At 37.4% G+C, this 24,748-nt stretch overlaps 1 protein-coding gene across 1 annotated transcript; it reads right to left on the minus strand.

Moving 5' to 3' along the window:
* Window positions 1–6,003: 6,003 nt before the first annotated feature.
* On the minus strand, window positions 6,004–24,234 carry LOC139468052 (growth factor receptor-bound protein 2-like). Its single transcript, XM_071249749.1, has 5 exons — window positions 24,151–24,234; window positions 17,877–17,974; window positions 15,839–15,964; window positions 13,056–13,230; window positions 6,004–11,916 (listed from the first exon to the last, which is right to left on the minus strand). The coding sequence occupies exons 1-5, from the start codon at window positions 24,226–24,228 to the stop codon at window positions 11,752–11,754; spliced, it is 642 nt and encodes a 213-aa protein (XP_071105850.1). The 5' UTR covers window positions 24,229–24,234; the 3' UTR covers window positions 6,004–11,751.
* Between the last annotated feature and the right edge of the window lie 514 nt (window positions 24,235–24,748).

Here is a 24,748-nt window from a genome sequence, read left to right on the forward strand (position 1 = left end):
TAATTCGTAATAGCCACTGATGGGGCTACAATCAAGCGAATACATTTCAGCGTAGTTCAGCAAGGAAACTGGACCTTAGTAGTCAGTTAACTCCCTTGCCATGGGAAGATGAACTCCATGTGAAAAGTTGTCTTTCGGGATCTTTTAGTCATTGGTTCGAATCTCAAAATCTGAGTATGAGCACCTAATGATTGTCAGAGGCCATGAGAATCTGTGTTCTTTCCAATCTCATTAAAATCAGATATTACACTCTGATACGACATTTCTAAGCATGAAGACGAAGCATGCAGTTCCGAATGTAATTAAAATAACACAGTGCTTTTGGTTGGTTTTGTGCCCAGACCACCAGCGTGTTGAACCACTAACTAACCCTAACCACTAAGACCTTCACTAACCCTGCCCCAAGATTATTTCAGAAGTGAGGAAAACATTCACTCACCATTATGAAAGTAACCAGATGTATTCATTTGCCTGAGAAAATGGGACTTGATTTCAATGCATGTTTGAAAAAAACACAAAATACATAAAAAAGGCTGATTTTTTTTAACATGTCTTAGATTTTTCATACGGTACCAATATATCAAATTTTGTCACAACTTTGAAATTTGGGCCAGAATGTGCCTTTTCCTAAGTCATACTTTGCTTCACATGTACCAGTTTAAGGATTCTTCGTCCTATGCGGGTGAGTTGGGTACAAGCTGCATCACTGTTGAGGACACTATGATCGTGATCAACCCGTGAAACAGCATGAGTGAGTGAGTTGGCTTTAGCGCCGCTTTTAACAGTATTCCAGTTATATCACGGGATGTCAGCTTGATGCAGGTCTTAGACGTTAACCACTTCGGTGAAACCCACAAGCACAGGTATGATGCTGACAAACCTAGAAACATAATCAGGGCAAACCGGGATTCGAACCCACAATCATTGGTTTCTGGCATGCCCAAGGGATAGTGCCTTTGACGACTAGGCCATCCGTGCCCCCTGAAACAGCACGACGAGCAAACACTTAAACCACTGGGCAAGCCCACATCAAATATACTTCACATTCCATATCACTTAGTATAACACAAAACACAAACAAACATCATCAATATCAACACCTTTAATTGAAGAAAAAGCTTCATCAATATACATGACACTGGCGAAGAAAGTAAGGATGAGTGAGACAGACGCTGGGTGAAAGTTCTGTACAGTACAAAAGGGAGGGGATGGGGGACTAGCTACAGCGTGAGGAACGACATCATCTCCAGACCCGCTGAAGTAGTCACAACTCACAGCTGGAGATGCTGGTTACAGTGGACAGTGTCCAGGCACTTTCAGCCACCTCTGTCCGGTCAAAACCACAAAATGTGTTCGAAGTCGAGCCACAGCCTCAGTCATTCTGAAAATTTACTTGTAAAGTTTTACCTGTCAATAATAAAAGGTACATACAAGAACTGGGCATATTTATCGTTAAGTTTCAAACACAAAAAGATGATGGTTTGACCTTCAGTTGTGCTGTTGTTCCTGCCACCATCATACTGATTACAATGTTGCATACAAAATCAGTGACTGTAGAATGGGCAAGCTGGAAACAATTTTCACTTATTGTTAAACCTAGCTCATACCAGTAACTTTTACAATTTACACCAACAATGTTTGATATATATGTATATTTTTTTTTAATTATTAATTTCCTGTCAAGATATTTTATTGATTATTTTTGTAAAATTTAAAATTAATTCTGTTCATCAATGTACACTTTTGACTCAATTATTATCAATTGATGTCCTAGAAAATCTTGTTTTCAAATGACAGTTGACAGTTATCTTCACCAAATCTTCACCCATAATTGTTTTTAGAAATAACACAAATCTTGATGATCATGTATGCAACATTGGAAATCAGTTTTACTTTTCACAAGAAGAGAAGTTAAGAAACACTAATATCTAATGAAAACATTGTACAGAAGCTAACTAAATGAGTAATATAATGTATACTGTTTTGTATATTGGACATAAAAAACCATTGAATGCCAAATGCTCACAACACTGACTTACTTTAAACAAAAGTGGACAGTCTTCTAATAGTTTGGCCATTTTCAGCAGTAATAAAAAGGCAGACTGCCAACACTGACTGTACTGTATCCACAGTTTCTTTAACTTCCTCACACGACTAGACGGCTATGATGTTGAAGCTTAGCTTTCTAACTTGGCAGCATCTGACTTGTGCTGAACACTGTACTGAACATTGTCCACACAAATGACTTTCCCATTCGTTGCAGATGTTCAAAATATGTGTTGGCATAATCTGCAAGTCACACGATGAATAGAACACACTTTGCTACAGGCTTTACTATACAAATAACTGTCCTCAAGACATACCGTAGTCGACGTAATTAGCACCCAGCCTCCCCTTAATTATCACACACTTAACAAGGTGACACCCACAAGCACAGGTATGATACTGACTAGCCCGAGACCAAATGAGAATTCTGGGATTCGAACCCATCATGACAGGTTTCTGGCTCATCTAAGGGACACAACCCTGCCAGCGAAATGCAGCACCTAAGGCAACCACTCATTCACTAACGACCACTTTGCCTTGTATCCTTTATAACTTTTATCATAAAATTTCTTTGATCAATGAGTATATAGCTCTCTCAAATAACTTCCCAGCGTGGAACATTGAACATATCCAACCCCAAATAAAACCTCCATTTTTAAAACGGTTTTCATGTTAGTGTTTGAAGAATGAACTATTCCGATGTTTTCCCAGCTGACCTAACCTCATCCTTAACATCCCCAAAAGCATCATCTTTGTTTTAAGGATGTCCGCTGGTCTGTCTTCAGAGGATTTAACCTTTTCTGAGATTGGTACTTTTCAAATCAGGATGATTGAAGTTTCCAGTTTGGTTTTATGCCGCATATCCCTGTGCCACAAATTCAGTGACAAAGCCTGACAACCTGATCCCCACATTATTTGGCTTAGATGACTAACAGTCTCTGCAGACATATTCTGACCCAGGGTCTTGACAGGGTTGATCATTCTATGTGTTGTTTGAGAGAGACTGATTCTTCCCCCTCTATATACATGGTATGTGACTAATCCACAATCAAAATGTTCATGCTAATTCATATGCATGGAGATCATTAACCATATTATTTCATACTTAGAAGTCGGGAATATTACTCCTAACAAAAATTGATTACTCCTCAGTTAGAGAACACAAAGTGGGTGAGTTGGGTTTAATGCTGCATTGAACAGAAGGAATTCCAGTTATATCACGGCGTGTCAGCTTGATGTGGGAGGAAAGCCCCAAGTGATGCCTGTCTCACATGTTTACCACTTCGGTGAAACCCAAGAGCACGGGTATAGTGCTGACAAACCTAGAAACATAATCGGGGTGAACCGAGATTCGAAACCACAATCATAGAATTCTGGCGTGCCCAAGGGACGCAACTCTGCACAGCGAATCTCGGCACCTTAGATGACTTGGCCACCCTTGCCACCCTTTGATCAAAAGAGAATTCTATTGGGCTGAACAGACTGATTACCTACCACCCTAAATTATACTTTACTGTAGAGACATTTAAGGAAATCACTTAACCTGTTATCAGTTTGCATAAAAGTAATAGTTTTCAATTTATCACATATGGATAAACATGCAAATATTGTAATTCATCAATTTTGAACATGAAGCGAAATGAAATCAATAGTCTAAAGAAAGTTTACAGATTCACTGCTTTCATTCACTTTTGCCAGAAGCAATGATCGACCTCATTTAAAATCGAATTTTTTATTTGATATACGCGATATCTTTGTTGATTTAACTTTCAGTTTATGATTCAAGGTGTCATCCCTTCAAATATACTTAAAATATGTCATTGAAGTACCCACCACACACCCAATTTAATTTGCTTCGTGAACAAAATCACAGCAGACCTTTTTTAACATAGGGTGTTATTTACCTCGACTACGGTAGCTGTTTTGACAACAAAACTAATTTGGCAAATACATATTGGACACGTGGACCACTATTCTAATGGACCAACAGGTTGAAAAGATGATGCTAGTGGCTAGTATTACACCTCATATACAAAGATTGATTACTTCTATGTCAAAATTTCAATGAAAGTTAATACTCTAACACATCGGCGAGGGTTACATCCCCTATGGGAAACCTACTGTGGCTTACAACCATTGAATTTCATATCCATATGAAAAAAGCATATGATTATGATTAAAAATATCATCTGTGGCATTAAATAGAAGCAGCATGTATAATATATCTGAGCATAGACATTGTTGGGCATTAGTAGACCCATCCTCTATCATCCAGGGTATTGTATTTTTCTCCAGTCTGTGATAAAAACCCTGGACCCTTTCGCCACTATTGGTCATTTCGGAAGTAATGTCACAACCTCCATCACTCTTATTTCCACAGGATTTCTCTTGCTCATGAGAACAATTTGATTGGATAGCTAGTTTTAATGGTGTGCCAACTGAATAGGGCTCATTACGAAGCAACGTAACAAATGGTCCAGGGTATGTATCAAAATCGTATGGAGATATAATGCACTGTATAATCAAGGATGCAGTAGACCTAACTAACAGTATAAGCAGTCATCACATTTGTTGGTACACGTATCAGAGATAAAACACAAGATAAAAATACTCTCAACTTATAACTTAGGCTTCATTATGTCTGAGGTACGGCCTTTTCCTTGGGCATACCCCAGAATCGGGCCATAATCATGCAGTTCAGCAGCTTACAGAACCGCTTCTGTACTCGAGGCATAACAACGTGTAAAACCTGCAGTAACAACCTAAAACCCCGAGGAATAATCAAACAAGCTGAGGGATGCAAATACGGACTGCCTGGGAAACAAGGCCTGTTTCATTCAGACTTGACGCAATCAAAGTTTAGAGACATTGTCAATACTTCACAGGTTTGTATACTCTACACACCTCCATCACCCGTGAATACGTACGCCGCTTTGTGCTGTAGTAATGACTGTCTATTTCTAGTCAGCTCATGAAATTAGGCCATTTACAGTGCATGTGTATGACTGCATGAACTTGGTGCAAACCCAACCCAAGCCCGACATTGAAGTCATGTGTGGTGCATGTTGCACAAGAAATACGACTGTTTGTGCGATATAGTCAGCACTATGATTCGTCTGAGAATCCGTAGGTTTCCATCTCGCTGGAACCAGGCTGGTTCCTTGTTTAAAAAGTGGGACTATGCAACAAGTGGATGTATGTATTCATGGTTGATGGAGGAACAGTGTATACAAATCTGTGAAGCATTGACAGTGAGTATTTCAGTGTCCCTATGATCAAAACTTATGATCAAAACAAAGTCTTATTCTGGACAGTATTCAGAGTGCAAGCCTCCTGATTTTTAAGTTTTACACTAAATGAATCATGCATTTATCATAATGTCACTTGATTATCCAAACTGAATTTGTCAGGATGGTGGTGATCCGGACTAACAGAGGCAAATTATCCTACAAACATCCCCCAATTTACCGGTATAAGGGATAATAATAAGAAGTGTCAAGGTCAACATCTTGTTTACAGTTTCATCCAAACACTGTTAATTTAAGAAAAAGGGAGTTTGTATTTTCCATACTTATTGTGAAAAATAATTCTTGACTAAACCAAACATGCTCCCATGCCAAGTGAAAATGCTTCTTTTACCCAAGATTCCATATTGGTTTGACAACTGAAGCACGACACTCATACAAGATTGAAAGTGCAAGAAACTGAAATAGCATAAACCGATAATGATGGAAGTTACTCAGTAAGGACTTAATATTACTGTAAATCCTTGAACAAGTGATGCCATGAATAAACGCCAGCCTTGAATATACACCAGGCATAACAATGCACAGAAATCAGAAATACATTAAACCCCAGGTCAAACTGTGTTCCCTTTTATATGTTAAAACTTATAGGTTAAAAAAAAAATCAAAAAAAGATATTTGAAACCTTTGAAACAAAATAATGACTGCAATTGACAATTCAGATGTCAACACACCCAGGGCTTATTCAAGGATGCACAGAGTTCCAGACAGCTACACATGAAGAGGAAACAGATTTCAAATGCACAGCATATTGAAAACATGAGCACACAAAGCCAAATGTATACAATAACCATATACATATAACAACAGATGCCTGGCACAGTCCAGCACTTAGATATACACAATACTTAGTCAAGTAACAGGCCGAATGTGTCACATGTTAAGACTGGATGGTGTAAGACCATCCACATTGATAATCACTGTAACTAAACCTTCTCCATTTCAAACCTGAATGCCAATACATTTCCTTTTAAATCACAAGATGCCATACATTTATGTCCAGAGGAAACTTATTATTGCAAAAGGTCACCAAATGATTCCATATTTCAATGAGTATATGTTTGGACACTCATTGCACTCTCAGGTTCATTGAAGAATAACGAAAGTACAAATATTTCAACATTATTCTCATAAGTGAGCAGTTTAAAAGTTCAGTGTTGGATACCAAACCCTAAAGAACCTCCAGTGAAAATGTCAACATCCAAAAGAGGCTCTTTTGTCATACGAATCCTCCATCGTTATTACTTAAGAGATTTGGAGAATATCAACTTGACTGCTTTTTCGGATACTGCTTTTTCTCCCTGTGATGGAGATGGGCTTTATTTTCAGAGCAAAAATTTGAGAAAGAGGAATTAAGATTTTATCCAACATCCAACTTTTGAATGCTCCCTTATAGTTATTATGTACATACACGTCTTGAACTGATCACATTGTTGGCCACCATGGATCACACAGGTACTTTGATTTGCCCCAGGCTTGATATCGGGCTCCATTCACAGCAGTCACCAACACCTCACAAACTTCAAATAATGGAAGAGTACTGATTTGCACACTATACACAAAATGGCTGCACATGCAAGTCATTGTCTTAATTATCATGTTACCATATCTTAATTATCATGTAATCATGCCTTAATTACCATGTCACCATGTCTTAATTATCATGTCACCATGTCTTAATTATGTCACCTTGTCTTAATTACCATGTCACCATGTCTTAAATATCATGTCACCATGCCTTAATTATCATGTCACCATGCCTTAATTATCATGTCACCATGTCTTAATTATCATGTTACATGTCTTAATTACCATGTCACCATGTCTTAATGACATATTCTGATCAAACCCAATATGAAATCAATTACAGAGGATTTGGCATTTACAGAAATTCAGTCCCAGTCTGTTACAGAAACACACTGTATTATTTCAGCTCTGTGATAGATATACAGTGTTAGAGGAAAGAGGGTCCTGGGGTCCTCGATGATTGCTGCTACAGTATTTGAACCTGACATACCATCAATCTCACTAAAAAGCAGTTACTTTTATATGTGACGACATCTCCAGGAATCGCACCTAGTGAACTTTCTGATCAACTAATCAGCGTCTACGCTCCAAACTTCTCAAAGAGTAAGCAAAGCATTCAGACCTGCATATCTCATTTCTGTATCTTGATAATGAAGTTATTCGGCTTGTTCCGAATTCATACGATAAATGTTGTGCCATCATTGTTGTTGACATATAATTCACCCTGTAGTATCAGAAGAGCCAAATGTTAGTACAACTGAAGAAATGTTCTGTGAGGGTTTTCATTTGTTAACAATAGAATGTTCTGAATCAAGATGGTAAAGACATAAGCCTAATTATTTTAGAAAGCTGACATCTGATTGGCTCAAGGACCAACCCTTCCTCCATTCAGATTGGGCGGTCAAAGTTCATTCAGGATTGAGTTCACTCAACCTTCAATAGAGGTGACCACAAATCCTAACACAGAGTGATCATATCGGAACACGAGATACGACTTTAATGACATGGACATTATATCATTTAGTTTATGACAAGGACCCCATGACTTACACTCTCTATTTCAAACACAGAATCATGTACATCATAAGGCATAATTAACCACCATAGAACAATCAATGTCTGCACACTATACAAGTGAAAGGGAGACAGCAAATCTGAGATCCTGCAATATTACTACAATGGACAAAGAGGATGCTGTGTCCGTATGCGTGGGCATACTGGAGGTGGACGCATCAATATATATCCAGATTGGTTTGACCAAAGGAAAATCAGTAAAATCTATGCTAACTATTTATACATACGGTAATACTGAATGACAGAATAATCCATGCCAACCATTATGAAAACACAGTAATCATTTTATGACACCGGCTACACACCACAGTCAGTTGGCTATATCATCATGCAAATGTTAATATTGATCACCATAAGTTCAGCTTTTCTAGATGCTTAAAGCTTGTGGTTGCATGACAGTGTGAAAAAGTCCTATCTTTTGCAGGAGATCTTCAACAAATCTCTCCATGCTCCACACATTCGTGATATAGATTTACTCAGTCTATGAGCAAAAGCTTTGACAGAGCAAAAACCTTCATTTTTAACAAAAAATGTATTAAACCTATTGAAGAGTCTGCATTGCAGTCAAAAATCGACAAAGCTACAATTTCTTTACTGATGCAAACACTTGTGCAGGTTCCACAATAAATATCAAGGTCACATAATTAATAGATGACCTTCACAGTGACTTTTACATCATGCAAGGTCACTCGAAAACATTTACCAGTTTCAAGCCTTGATTGCCAGGATGACATGCATCAAGTTTATTTAGCCACAGTCAATGCATCTTAAACATTTGTTTAAAAACATGACCTTGAGAATGACCTTGACCCATTATCTAAGTATATTAACGTGCTAAATGTGTAATGTTATTATAAGAAATTCATGCCTAGAGAGCATTTCGAATGACCCAAATTCAATTCCAAAATAAAGAATGTTCAATTCTAAAACTCAAGTCACAAATTTAAAACATTTTGATAAAAATTGTTGAATTCTACAGGAGGACAGGTAACAACCATGCACAATGAGCTTCCCTAGTCAATGACCAATTAAACTAAAAACAAAATCTGCATCATTGCAGTACAGGGTTCGCTGTGAATTTGTCACAAAATTAAATACCAGTACCTTTTCAAGGGTCCCTCCCACAAATGTAAGGAAATCCAAATTAAATATTGGACTCTGAAGAGATGCAGACGATCATTGGAAGGGAGATAACTATGGTTTCCAACAGTAAAGAGATCCCTACTAATTGCTTTCTTCAAATGTTTATTTTATACATTTTTTTCAAAAAATATAAAAAACATATTTATGAGTACTAAGCAATTCTTTTATAATGGGCATTGGTAAGAAAATGTCAAGGCCTTTTCAAGGCACACCGTTCATTTTAAAGGCATTTTTAAGGCATATTTAAGGCAGAATTTATATTCCAGGAATTTTCAAGATGGGCCTCAAAACGAGACCTTTTCAAGCCTATGCGAACCCTGCAGTGGCTATGCTCCTTACTATGAAAAAAATTATCGCTACACTAGTAAATGCAAAAACTCTCAAAGCAAAGTAAATCAGGCATATTCGTTGCATAAATCAGGGCAATATCTTCACATAACACAATAATGCTGATAAAAAGCCTCACCATAAACCACCATTACAAACATTTACCGCATTTTTCTGACTCGAGTCAAAATGCTTGGGAGGGATTACCCATGGTTTGTCTACAGCATGTAAGAGGTGGAATATTTTCTATATATCTAACTACAAACTGCAGCAAATGTGAATATAACTAATGCAGACCATTGTCAAACAGTTACCATAGTTACAGTAGCTCTCAAACAATAGTTACCGTGGCAACAAGTTTAAACTATCCAGCCACCTTATTACAGGTTACCATGGTTCCAGCTGCTTTCACTGAAACAGCCCTCATAATCATACTTCCATCAACACAAATATACAGTTTGGCTGAAAAAGTACTCCCTGTCGAATGCAGCCATAGTAAGGAGATATATTGTGCAAGTTCAGAAATGTCATTTTTCTTTTTACAATGTACAATATTTACAGATATGAAGACATGGCAAATCAAAGTATGTAAAATATTTTGCATTGTAATAATAATGATAATATTTAGGTTGACGATAACAGGCTTATCAATCAAAAGGATTATCAAGATAGGACAATTATTCAACAGTGAATCAATTTGAGGTAAAGTGTTCAACACCTGAAAAGTCTTTCCTTTCAAAAATTTAAAAAAGATAGCTCTTAAATTATTCAAAATGATGCATTGCAGAAATTCTTATTCATATTCTACAGGAAACTATCAATTATGGCAAACTGTGAGAGAATGTTGGAGCATCAAGCGTGTAACATTTTGGTACAAACCCATCCTAGCAGTGTCACATAATTACACATGTGCTATACGTGAATCACTGTTCAAGAAACAATTCTCATGACCACTGATGCTGCTGTCAACACGTATATTCTTCCATGACTTAGTAGAACCTGCTGGCAAATCAGAAGTTTCAAATCTCAATAACACACCTCTAATTCAAAACATTCACAACTGCATCATTGTAATAGCAAATCATTAGAGAAATCATTATTTCTCCTTCCTTATTTGCAGGCAGTTTCAAATACTGATGATAGTAGCAAATGTAGGGTACAAACAGTCACAGTGAGGTTCCTCGAACATTCAACCTGTGTGTCAATCCATACTGAACTGACACCAAATAATGAATGACTATGTGAGTATATCATAAATTTCAGGGACACAGATTGCTTGAAATTTGACTCTTCTCTATCATTGACTGCAAGGTCACATTCACAACATCACATTGTTGAAGTGTCGTTTCTATGGTTATGTATGTAGAAATAAACCCTGCAAGTAATGCCATATCCGCTTCATTTGTTGAGGGGTGGCCTTCTATTTTGTCTCACAATTGCTCCTCTACATTGTGTTAGTTTAACACTGTGAGTAATGTATAACAATGGAAATCTATAAATCAAGTACACAGCATACTTTGCTCAAAGGCAATTGACCTTAAGTGAGAACATCATTTTTAAACTACTCACAACAGACTTAGCCAAGTACCACATTACCACTGACGTTCACTTTTCATTTTATTTTGTCATGGTAGACTATATAAACCTGCTACGTTTGCTACGAATTTTGAGGTATGTTATTGATTTGATACGTCCAAATTACATTTGAAACCTCTAGTCAGATGACTTTTACGCTGAAAACCATTTAACGCTTCAGGTTCTTTCTATCAGATCAATATCATACCTCAAAACTAACTTAAGACAAATGAGCAGATTTAGTAATACAAAACATAAAAAATCACGCAAATCTATCATGCATCATTTTCAAGTGTCCTGTTCACTGTTAGTACAAAGCTCAACACATCCACCAGGACACAAAAGCCTGAGAGCACCCAGGAAATAATTATTGCTCTAGTTAGATACAGCTTGTACTACATTCACACTTATCCCATACACTAACATAACACTGTCCAAGAAATATCTCAAATACTCCAAGACTGGTGGGGTGCTCAAATAATCCGTAAAAATTGCTTTCAAGCAAATCTGCACAACGTAAACAACACATAAAATTGGGTTTGATAAAATGAAGTTGGCACTTGGTGTACAAGCTAAATTACAAACACAAGTTTGCAAATAACTGTATCATGATACTCAATGAGAATACCTTTATGTAGGAATTAAATATGACTTTTAAGTTCACAATCTCGTCTGGCTCATGTCACTGAAGAGAACACTTGTGCAGCATATGCCGATCACGAAGCATGTCACTGTGGCGCTGTCCCTCCCGGTGTTATTTCATCTTGACATATTTGGCTGGGAAGACACCTATCACCCCCTTGAGTTCCCCCTTCCACCAGTTCTCATCCACCTTGTCGATAAGTTTGATCACTTCCTTTTTCTTGAATGCCAGCTCATCACAGCTTTCTGGACAAAAGTCATACATGGCTTCCACATACTGAAAATGAAGATGAACAGTTCATACTTCGGCTAATGTCACATGTTCAAGGTGAGGTGAGGTGAGGTGAAATTGGGTTTAATGTCGCGTCCAAGATTATTGCGCTTATATAGCGACGTGCAAGCTCATGTATGTGTGTGTGTGGCTGCTTGTACTAGTCCGGACTGATGCCGATTTATAGTGCTAGCACACTGAGATATCATGCCGCAGTTTAACATGGATACCCCACTCAGACACAGTATACAGACTCCGAGCTGACCAGTCCTTGTTTTAGCCCTTTAATGCCGAGAGCCAGACAGGGTAACAACAAGTACCATCTTTTAACGTCTTTTGGTATGACGCGGCCGGGGATCGAACCCCGGACCTTCCGCTCTCCGGGCGGACGCTCTACCACTAGACCACAGAGGCGGTCACTTGTTCTAGGCACTAATCACATTGGACTATCGTATATCGATATATTTGATTTGTTTTATGTTTAATGCTGCACTCAGCAATAGTCCAGCTATATGATGGCTGTCTGTAAATAATCGAGCCTGGACCAGACAATTCAGTGAGTGACATCATGAGCATGATGAGCATCATGTTCAAATGTTGATAAAACTAAAATTTTGATTATAGTTACTAGGCGATTATATCATTTTTTTTCTGTGGAAGACAAATGTATTATTGTTGCAAGTGAGTGAGTGAGTTGAGTTTAATGCTGCTTTTAAAAGTATTCCACTTATATCGCGGCGTGTCAGCTTAATGTGGAAGGAAAGCCCGAAGTGATGCAGGTTTCAGAAGTTTACCACTTTGGTGTAACCCACGAGCACGGGTATGGTGCTGACAAACCTAGAAACATAATCGGGGCGAACCGGGATTCAAACCACAATCATAGGTTTCTGGTGTGTCCAAGGTACGCAACTCTACACAACACCTTATGACAACTGGGCCACCCGTGGCCCCAAATAGAGACAGAGATGGAGACAGACACAGGGATGGCGACAGATACAGGCAGACACAGAGAGATGGAGACAGAGAGACAGCGATAGACACAGCCACAGAGAGACAGAGACAAGCACACGGACACAGGCACACACAGACACACACAAATAGAGAGACACACATGGTTATCAGCAGATTTACTTGAGCTCTATTACCTGGACCTGAGGTTCCATGTCCTTCAAGTAAATTGGCTTAGGTTGTTGGCGACTGACGGAGGATGTCCGATGGTACTCAATGAGTTCGTTCAGGGAATTAAACTTCACCACCCAAAGGAAGTACTTGCCATTTCCATCTCGTAATACTTTAAAATGCTGGACACCATTTTGATATCTGAAAGTCAGAAAATTATACCAAAGTGAAAATCAACTAAACAGATGAATGAGACTACTATTTGCAAGTGTGTTTGAAAAAGTTTCCTTTTTTTCCAAGAATAATTCAATTTTTCAAGCATATGTTCAGTAATTATTAATCTTAATACCTGAATACAAGTGAAACTGTTCATCAACATGATAAATGAAAAGGAAATGCTAGCACTTTAAAAGAAAAGAACTCTTTTCTTTAATCTCAATCTTCCCTGAGAAATACAAGTACTTTCCAGGAAGATCCGGGGTAGAATAGGTCTTCTGCAACCCATGCTATGCTTGCCGTAAGAGGAGACTAATGGGATTGGGTGGTCAGATTGATGCATGTAATTGTACCCCAATCCAATAGATCGATGCTCATGAATGTCAATCACTAGATGGTCCGGTAAGGACTTGATAATTTACAAAGTGCCATCATACAGCTGGAATATTGCTGTGTGCGGCATTAAACAACAAATATCTTTCCAGGCCAGTGTGAAGCCTACAGGCAACTCTAGAGTGTCTTGAACAAGTAGCATATCGATGTGCTAGTTAATGATCGTAACTAATTATTTAATTTTCTTAGGACAGGGTTTGCCCTGACACAGAAAACCTGCGTATTTGACGCATAAATAATTGAAAATACGCTAAAAATATTTTCTACTGCGTCAGTGTTGACGCAATGAAACAGTCATTACAATTAGTAAATTGAGACCTTTCCGTTTGTCAGAAAGAAAATACAGTGATCCCTCGCTACAACGCTACCTTCGGGGTCCAAATAATTGATGAGTGTTATAGATGATCAGCGGTTTAACGAAGGTCGAGTCGCAGGTGGTAGACGACCAACAAAACAGTACACCGTATTTTCTTGAGTATAGTGCGCACCCATGTATAATGCGCACCCCCCTCTAGCGGGTTCAATATTTTGGGAAAAAAGAAATTTGAATATTATGCGCAGAAAAAAATTACACCTTACCCCTTCAGCGCAGTCAGGCAAACGAACGGGTGATGAGAAACTTTGTCAGTACAAATTTGAAATTTGAGATAAAAAATCACCAGACATGTTGATATACCGTTTAAATTGTATTTTTTGTTCAGCTAGGCATTGTTTTATATCCAGGGATTAACATTACCTTGTGCATTTTCTCGTAAAGTAAGCCAGACACAGCAATCAGCTGTACACACGTTTTCTTGGAATCTACCGGTGATTCGGTCAAGACACACCCAATGATATAACTTTACAGGATTTTAAATGCAAGGATCGGCAAAAGTTGTATCTGGAACTATTTTTATATCAGGAATAATATATTCCAATATCTTGTCAATTTAGATGCAGCTTTTACTAAAAATATTTAAAATAATAATAACCCTAAGCAAAGGAGCTGATCGCTATTGCCGGGTATCATTTTTTACATGGAACCAGTCTCACCAGTCATCGTCAAGGCCCCCGTGCACGTGATAGCGAGAATTACGTGTTGAAATGGAATCGTCCAACAAAAACAAATATGACTTTGAACGAATCAAAGTATCGCATTTATGATATATGTATCCATTCTCTGTCAACTAAAGTTTGTTTCAAGGCGTCAATCAGACCGTGGTTGCTGTTAATAACGGTGAGTGCGATCTTCCGATCACTTCACATACGATTTCGCCAAAATTATTGTAAACATTATTACTGAATGAAATTTTGAAAATAATTAAAATATATTGGAAACATTAGTCCAGATAAACAAAGATTTTTTTATTACCAGATATCATAACAATAGGATTAAATTGCCCACTTCAGTTCGAATTTGTTGACAGGTATTTCCGGTGTTATGTGATCGCGGTGATCAGCTGATAATGTTTTCTGAGATGGGGGAAACCATCGTGTCATTGGAAAACTTGAGTTTATTGAAAATGTTAGTAAATTTTGGGAGCCATGCTTTAACACAGTTTGCGCTATATTGAAGGGCGCAATAACGAGGGAACACTGTAATAACATTATTAAAACCTGCTGATAATTTATTTTTGCGTCGACATTGTTTTCTCTTTGCTCTGGGATTCCCTCAGGCTAAAAATAGAACTAGTCAATCTGCCAATCACGATCGTCTGTCATTACGTTCCTAGAGGGATCTACCCAATTGTGGATCAGATTTGCTGCAAGCAGATCATTTATGTTTACTTCATTTTTCATCCTGATAGCGAGATTCAGAAGACTCATTCATGAGAAATTTACTCAATGTATGCATGTACTGGTTATTTGGCTACATATTAGTATGGACACACAAAAAAACAAAAAAAAACAATTGAAAAATTAAAATTTATAAAGGTTCAAATTTTCCAAAAGCTATTGCCCAAGTACTAATTTTAGTTCTTTTAATATTAAAGCTTCATAACACTTACATCTACCAAAAATGATCCAAAGAGCCAAATTCTAGCCAGTAGATTCAAATTTGTCGCCTCAAAAGTGAGTGAGTGAGTATGGTTTTACGCCGTTTTTAGCAATATTCCAGCAATATCACGGCGGGAGCTCAAAAGTAATTTGTTAATGATGATTTATATTCGTGCGAACACACAGCTTTTCTGGACCTGTGTGAAGTGACTGCACAACCTACTTGACTGATATAGAGAACTCCCCCGGCGTGCTCTCACTGTTCCGTACAAGGAAGGCCCCGTCCTGATGGTTCCCATTCAGTAGCATCTCCTCCGCCTTCATCCGTGATATAGAACCAACATACCACCTGCAACAAACATGGCCACCATTGCACATGGAAGAGCACAACAGACAGACTCCAGCAATTCTAACTAGACTTAAGTCACATGCTTCCACCTGAACATGAACATCTACACAATGCTCAAATATCTCCAAGGATTCAAACTCAAGAATTTGGGCCCAATTCTGACCTGACACTGATGTAGGATAAGCAGCTCTCAGTAGAGCTGTGTCAGGGATTTATCTCAGACTCTAAACAAAGTGCCTTTGGCAGATCTACTGGGGGTGAGGGGGGAGAATTGAGAGACGGTTCGAAATTTGACTTTTTTAGAGTACTTATTTTTGAAAATTCTGAGGTATTGGGATTTTTTAATATTCAAATTGGGTATTGTATTGTCATTTACTGCAGAGTTGGGGCCGAATGTTGGTCTCTGAGCAGGTCCAGATAAACCCCTGCATATTGGCTGGAATATTGTACTGGAATATTGTACTGGAATATATTGCCCTAAACATGCTGCTTGCGTCCACTTTTAACGATTTTCATTCATGTCATTACTGATACACACTTAAGTCTTTTCTCAATACACCAACCCATTAACTTTTTGCAATACATATTGTTGCAGGATTTTAATCACAATAATACAGTTTTAACCTTCAGTTGTCATAAACAGATACAAGGCAAACCTCTCATGTATAACACGACAACAAAAACATGAACTTGATGAGTCAGCTAACATTTTACCTGGCGTAATGATATCACATTTATGAGAATGCCAAGTTTGTTCTTGTGATACGTCAACAATTCTTGCTCGAAGTTTTATTTTACCAGTTTAAAGGAACACTGCTGAACATGTTAAAAATAATAAGAAGAAAGTATTTGTGAGTAAAATAATCTTGACAATATTCTGTTAATCATGCTTATGTAAATGGTTAAGTAGGTTATACATGAGACATATTTATATACAGATTTTGTGCATGTTGTAAGATAGAAATTAAGAACATACTTGGTAAAATAACCATATTGCCTATATTCAGGTCTTGTAACAACTTTTTAATAAATAGAGACAGTGTTTGAAATAATTTTGAAACCCAACAAGACAGTCAGGCAGGTGACCCATAAATGTTGCCTGCATATCTTCAAAGTTACCTGCCTGCATTCAGACATAATAAATTCGGTCTGGGACGATACATCAACTGTGCGATCCGATACATATCACGATATGTTGTTCACGATCCGATAAGTCTCACAATACTTGTATGTGCTCTTATCTGTGGTGGTTTAGCCATCTTTTTCATAGGCAGGATGGCCAAACACATGGCACACTGACGATTAACAGTTGGCAGTGTCAAGTATGGTGTATTAAAATATTTACTTTTTCACTACTAAATTTCACTACTAATTAGTGGTTGGTGTAACAACCATTAAAGTAAACATTTAAGGCATGAATCAATATTTTTTACTCGCGATCCATCAATGCATCGTTGTATCGTCCAACCACCATTATAAATATTGAAACATTGTGAGTGAGTGACTATGGTTTTACGCAGCTTTTAGCAATTTTCCAGCAATATCACGGCGGGCGAAACATTGTGAAAAAAAGGGACAAATCGCATCTTTGTTCAGTTGAAATAATGCAAACATTCCTTGAGCATCTATGATAATATCATTTATATGATAAAATTGAATATGTAAGTAGTCTTAAAACTATCTGCCAGACAGTCGGGCAGATGGAGGAAAATTTCCTGCAGCCCAACAGAAAAGTTACTTGCCACAGACAGGCATTTATTTCCACACTGAATTGAGACACTTGTGGCAATACTTAAGAAACATTTACACATGTTATACAAATAATAATTTGGTTCACTTTTCACACTATCTTCTCTGTGGAGAATTTGCAAGGAATTCCTGGCTAGAGCACAAATCAGATGAGGAAACGTACGGATGTGGCTTTAGTTCTACATAATTATTTGGTATGTATCCTTCCTTTCCATCTTGTTCAGCTTTGTACCAGTTCTTGTCTTCATCGGTTCTCAATATCTGAAACAGAACCATAAGAAATGTCTTCATACCTGTCACAATAAAAGATTCACATTGTTGTTCTGGGACAGGATAGGCCCAAGTATCCAATCTACATAGACTGAATAGTAAGTGAGTATAGTTTTACGCCGCTTTTAGCAATATTCCAGCAATATCACAACGGGGGACACCAGAAATGGGCCCCGCGCATTGTACCCATGTCAGGAATCCGGGTCTTCGGTGTGACGAGCAAAAGCTTTAACCACTAGGCTACCCGACCACCCCGCTAAATAGTGAGAGTAAGTGCATGTTGTTTTGTGCCACGAACTACATCACCACAGTGCTGATCACTATGAGACAGGGGACATAACTAGGAATGCTGGTACATACATGTAATTTCTCTCCAAGATGACCTTTGGAATAAAACTCTCTGATAACAAGGGAATATCTTGACCTTGTTTGGTGTTTGTTGTTTAGCTTGTAATTAAGTGGAAAAGGATTGTGTCTGGATCATGTGATCATGGACCGAGGCAGCCAAGTTTTCCCTCACTCACCTGATGATTGTTACGATCAAACATAAACAAGTACCCCATTACAATTATAATGGTGTTGAATTGACATCCAATACCCATGTCAACAACAATTACATCCCCAACAACGGACATAACTATGACCCTCTACAGTTAAACGTGAGTGAGTGAGTGTGTGTTTTTAAAAGGCCACTTTTAGCACTATCCCAGCTGTATCACGGCGGAGGACAACAGAAATGGGCTTCACACATTGTACACATGTGGGGCTTCGAACCTGGATCTTTGGCATAACAGGCGAACGCTTAAACCACTTGGCAACCATATCGCCCATATTATAAGAACATGGTTCTTGTATATTGTCTGTATGTAATACATGTGAAATTTTTTTAATATTGCTAAAAGTGGGGTGAAACTTAGCTCTTATCATACAAAAGGAACAATTCTGCATAACATCATTGTCACATTTTCCCCCCTGTACAGATGGCCACTTTACAAAAAATTGCTTATTGAAGTCAGTAGTTGCATTTGTATCTTGTAAATAACATCCTTATCATAAAGGTCAGTATTTATAATTCTACATGTACATTTATGCATGTTTGTTGTTTAACACCACACCACTCTCAACTATATAAGCTAGGTGACGGCGACCTGCAACTAGCAGAGTCTTGATTAGACAACCACAGATTGATACTGTGAGCAACGATCCATGCCATCTAGGTCTGCCAACACTCAACAACCAAGTCTCTGATCCTGACCACCCAAACCATTTATCCTGAGCTAGAATCACCACTGTTAACATGGTTAATGTAAGATTTGCCTGATAGTGAATCAATTTACCCTGACAAGGCAGATCAGGAGCAAAGCTAATCATTATTTTGACATCACTGAGTTGGATCACACTGTGCAGCATCACATTAGGGGACATCAGAAATTGTTCCCATGTGGGGAATCGAACCCGGGACTTCAGCATGACGAGTGAACACTTAACTACAAGGCTACCCAACACCCCCACCATATGTTAAACTCCCACACAGACAGACAGATAGACAGATTTATTTGTATAAGGCCATTTGACCCATTGTACAAAATACATTTACATTTTATTTATCTAAGAGTTACCTAATTGATACTTTTTTGTGTGTGTGTGTTGAGAACACGTACATAAGAAATTTTGCAAAATTTATCATTGCATCGTTGTTGGAAACAAAAATAATTATGATTAACTGTCTTTGGGATATACATTTCCCGCCGACTTGCATAAAGAGGACAGTTGTACATATAACATGAAGTTCATCCTCAATTACATGACAGCGTTTACATAAGACGGCATCCTCCTCAATATTAGCAACACCCCTACGTATAAGTTGAATACCAAGAGTAGTCTGTCCACATCTAAATTTGGTTATTAGCCTTCTATATTCACAATGCTTAATATTTGATAAATATTTTTCACAAACGATATTAGATTTATGCAGTTTATAGAAGCAGAGGGTCTTGCTGCATAGAGATGCATGCCAATCTTGAAACGAACAATCTTTAACTCTTTCGCTGAACATATGTACAAATAATTCTGCATTGCCAACGCTTTGTGCAGCCCATAAATCCCCAAAACCATAATGACTTAGCAAAAGTCTGATATGTGATGCCCAGTTAGGAAGTTTTCTATCAGCAATGGATAATAACATTTTATAACACTGGTATGGGTATCTGTTTGGACTCATCTGCAAAATCTTAAACCAATATTTAATGCATTTTACATAATAAATAGTATGAAGTGGATACCTACCACATTCACCATAGGCTACTGTATTTGCAGTTCTGTAGCCCGTGTGAAGTAAAAATTTACAAAATTTGCGGTGAACAATTTCAATCGTATTCCATTTTATGTATCCCCAAATCTCAGCACCATACATTAATATCGGAACAATTTTTTTTATCAAATATAAAGAATGCTTCCGTAACTAAAATGTCATAACGTCTTATTAACGATTTAACTGACCAAAGTGCTTTGCTTGCTTGCTCACATAAAGTTTTACAGGCCTTAGTCCAAATTAATTTGGGAGTGAAAACAAGTCCCAAATATTTATAGGTGTTAACCGTATTCATACGTTCACCATTATAATACCATTTCTCATTTTTTGACAAGGGTCCTCCCATTTTAAACACAATGATTTTACGCTTTTCAGTATTAATATCCATACCCCATTTATCAGAGTATAAATATAATTCATCAAGACGCTTTTGTAATTTTAATACACTGTCTGCAACAAGTATTAAATCGTCGGCAAACAACAGGGCAATTATATTTAACATTTCCTCTGAGATAAAAACACCATCCTGGAATTTACTTTCCAAACATATAACTAATTCGTTGATAAACAAAGAAAACAGTACTGGACTAAGAGTACACCCTTGTCTTACCCCACATGAACTATCAAAATTCTCAGTAATTTTCTTGCCATAATCGTATGTTACAGTTGCTTTAACATGATTATACATACTCTGGATAATACATAAAAACTTGCCATGAATACCATTTTACAATAAAATATACATTAACTTACTCCTATCAACCATATCAAATGCTTTTCGAAAATCAATAAAAGCGCAATATACTTTTCCGTTTTTGCAAGTGATATACTTTTGTATAATAGCTTGCAAAATGAAAATGTTATCAATAGTTGAATGATCTTTCTTAAACCCCCCTTGATATTCACCAATTATGCCTTGGTAGTCTAAGAAACATTGTAGTCTTTTATTTAGAACATAAGAAAACATTTTACCCATTATATTGAGAAGTGATATACCACAAAAGTTATTAGGATCACTTTTACTACCTTTTTTATGCAGTGGCATTATTAAACTCCCATACAAGTGGTATTTGGTTTCTCCATTTCGGTTGTCCATGATCACGACCAAGAACAATATTCTAATGAAACCTCAAATCAAACTTCCAAAGATATATTTTGAAGGAGTATATATCCCTTCAACATACTGATTAACTGTTAACATGTTCATACCAAGTGTCAACAAGACAACTGCAAACTACAATCAAAGTGTTATTGTAAAAGGAATGCCACATCACATTCCAGGATGACTTCATAGCATTCCAGAGGATGCCATGTCCGTCTCACAACTGTATAGAAGTTCACGCCAAGAGCGCACGTGAGAAAGTGACTATAACCCCTGCATTTTACTATATCGTTAAAAACCCATTGGTTCCAAATATAAAATACTGGGCATTGACCACTCAAAAACACAAATAAATCCAGAGCTACAGATAAGCAGCGTATTTGGGTAAAATATACCCCAAAAATATTCAAAACCCAATTACTTTCAATTAACTTGTGTACAGTAACGCATGCATTAAATGAAAAACTCAAATGTATAAAAATAGCTTGCATAATTATCCAATGAAGCTTTTTCAGAAGGCGTACAAAGGAGCTAATTTCCGAAACACAATTACAAGCTTATTTACTTTCCGAGTCAAGCCTATATATTGAGTGAGTGAGTTGGAATTAACGCCGCTTTTAACAGTATTCCAGTTATATCACGGCGTGTCAGCTTAATGTGGGAGGAAAGCCCGAAGTGATGCAGGTCTCAGACGTTTACCACTTCGGTGAAACCCACGAGCACGGGTATGGTGCTGACAAACCTAGAAACATAATCGGGGCGAACCGGGATTCGAACCCACAATCATAGGTTTCTGGCGTGCCTAAGGGACGCAACTCTGCACAGCGAGTCGCGGCGCCTTAGACGACTGGGCCACCCGTGCCCCCCAAGCCTAAATATTGAGAACAGGTATATAATATACATATAAAACATTATTTCATTTTTCCAAAATCTTAAAATGTTCACTAATTTAAGTAAAAAAATATTGGTTACCGAATGAAAAATGTAATAGCCCAATTAAGATAGAAACCCTAGAGTAAAAACTCAATTGCTCAAAAAGTTATCTGGAGCTCTGCATAAATCTGAAAACACATGTTTATCTCCAAAGTATGTACCACACACATATGCCATAATTGTGATAATGATTGACATGTTATTGGATGGATAATCAGGTCAGGTATTAATAGTAATAATACTGAGCACACTGCCAATACAAGTAAACACAAGCATGACACGTTTGGAATATAAACGTTCAAGACTTCTCAAGCAGTTTTTCAGATTTCAATGCCAACACCCTTTCATAAATGGTCGAGTTTTGTACATGTTGAAACTACAGCCTATGTTTGGGAGAGTAACCGTAGGAGGTGACAGAGCGGTAGGGGTTTGTAGGAAGCATGAATTAAAGATTTTTAAAACAGTTTCAGAAAGTAGACTGCTGCAGATAAATATTGCCAACATTCCGTCACTCCTGCTATTCACAATCAAATGACAAGCCTAATGCTGTTAATGTTGTCAGAGATACTACCATAAACATGATAAATATAACATTGAGATGCAGCCTGGTATTAGCAGGGTTAGAGGGACAGTAAATGTCTTCCACTGCTGAAATAGTTCATCCATTTCTGTATTATCCAAGTTTAAGTCTTAATGAGAGCAGCTTACCTGATTAAGTTAGAATCACTAGCAATATACAGATATGTAGATATAAATGATTCTGATAAAAATTGTATACTGTAAACATGGCAAATGATAAACTGACAACCAATTTTTATTTATCAATGATAATCAATGATAATTTAAATGCAGCATAGATACTGAGTTTGAAGAAAACATCAACGTGCAAATATAATATTTCTTAAAGATGGGCTTTGATGCAAAACAATAATAAGCATCATCATTCATGTTTCTGACATTGCTTATTGGCATAGTATGGAGGTATTCCAAGCGTAAAATAATGTGAGGTTGCATGTTTCTGATAGGAAGACTCATTTCCAACTTCTTACATTAATGACTGAAAACAGGCACTCATGCACTCAACAACCCTGTCATTTTAGAAACAAATATTTGTACTGACATCTTTAAATGGCAACCAAGGGTGTATTGCTATTACACAATACCCTGTTGAACAAATTCTTTGATAATGTTTACAATTTACATACTTGATGTTTACCAAGCACATCCTATGATATTTCCTAATAAGACTGTTATGGTGCATCAAATTGAATCTCATTCCAATACATAATATCAATAGTATTGACATTATTTCACATTATCATTATGAGCAAAATTGAAGAGATTTGGTTTGTAAATAACAACAGGAAATGAAGCAGAATTATACGTGTGTTATGGGATATAATGCTACAATTATTGCTCCACAAATAAATAACGTATTGTTTCTCATTTCCTGTTTGGTATCGATGACAGTCGATCGTCAAATGCTAGCTGTCGATGAGTAATACGGATTCGAGTTACAGTTACACTTGTCATGGCAGCAGACAACTGCTCTCTTACTTGTTGCGTACACGGAGTTTGCATGACATATCGAAACGAGGCCTTCCCACAGATTAATGAGTTCACAACTCAATAAATTACTAACAAAATGCGATTCATTGATAAGCTGGATGTCAAAGAAATGCCCCGTTTAAAATCAAAACAAGCATCAGAGTGATCGCAGTGCACACAACAACAGGTGTCTGAACGTGCATGCACGCTTAGTCTGGCTGCTCAAATTTCCAAAATCACATGTTAGATTAATGTTTTAACTGGTATTATTACCTTTAATATGGTTCCTTTCTTAAAACTTAATTCGTCATCAGCTGTTTGTGTAAAGTCGTGCCTCGCACATGCTTCCATGTTGAAACATAGAGGCTTGTGGGTAGTGATCAATTCTTCCGCGACACCGCCATTTGTCATTTACTTATATAAACTCAAAATAATTCCATGAATATCATTGCAATATCATTAAAAGATCATGTTATACATATTATGTCTACGAGATCTGCATTATCCGAGATATGTTTGAAAAAATATTAGTAATCGCGGGAACTATATGTTACTTGTAAAAAGTTCCGTGGTTGCGTTTGCGCGAATATAAACGTTTTCGCGAACAAATTTGCAAGAACATTAATTATAAACATGGTACCAGGCAGGTAAAACCGAATCAGGTTTGTTACTCTGGTTAGGCAAGGATTTAACCGTTTAATGAACACAACGTTAAACTAGGTCCATTTGAATAGCGCGGAGAAGTACCTATAATGGAGCTAGCCGGACGTTATCAGTAGAAACTTCACTATACAAGCTGTTTGGGTTGCATACATCCCGGGGAGCTGAGAATGAAAATCGAGGGCACACTGATCCATTGGCTGCGGTAATA

Source organism: Haliotis cracherodii, unplaced genomic scaffold (genome assembly GCF_022045235.1).
Source record: "Haliotis cracherodii isolate W230 unplaced genomic scaffold, xgHalCrac1.p SCAF_2, whole genome shotgun sequence".
NCBI lineage: Eukaryota > Metazoa > Mollusca > Gastropoda > Lepetellida > Haliotidae > Haliotis > Haliotis cracherodii.

Coding starts and splice junctions, on each gene's coding strand:
- LOC139468052 (XM_071249749.1), bottom strand. CDS start 24,228: ATGGAAGCATGTGCGAGGCACGACTTTACACAAACAGCTGATGACGAA. Junction 17,975..24,150: donor AGAAAGGAACCATATTAAAG/GTAATAATACCA, acceptor GTTCTGTTTCAG/ATATTGAGAACCGATGAAGA. Junction 15,965..17,876: donor GTAGAACTAAAGCCACATCC/GTACGTTTCCTC, acceptor TGTTTGTTGCAG/GTGGTATGTTGGTTCTATAT.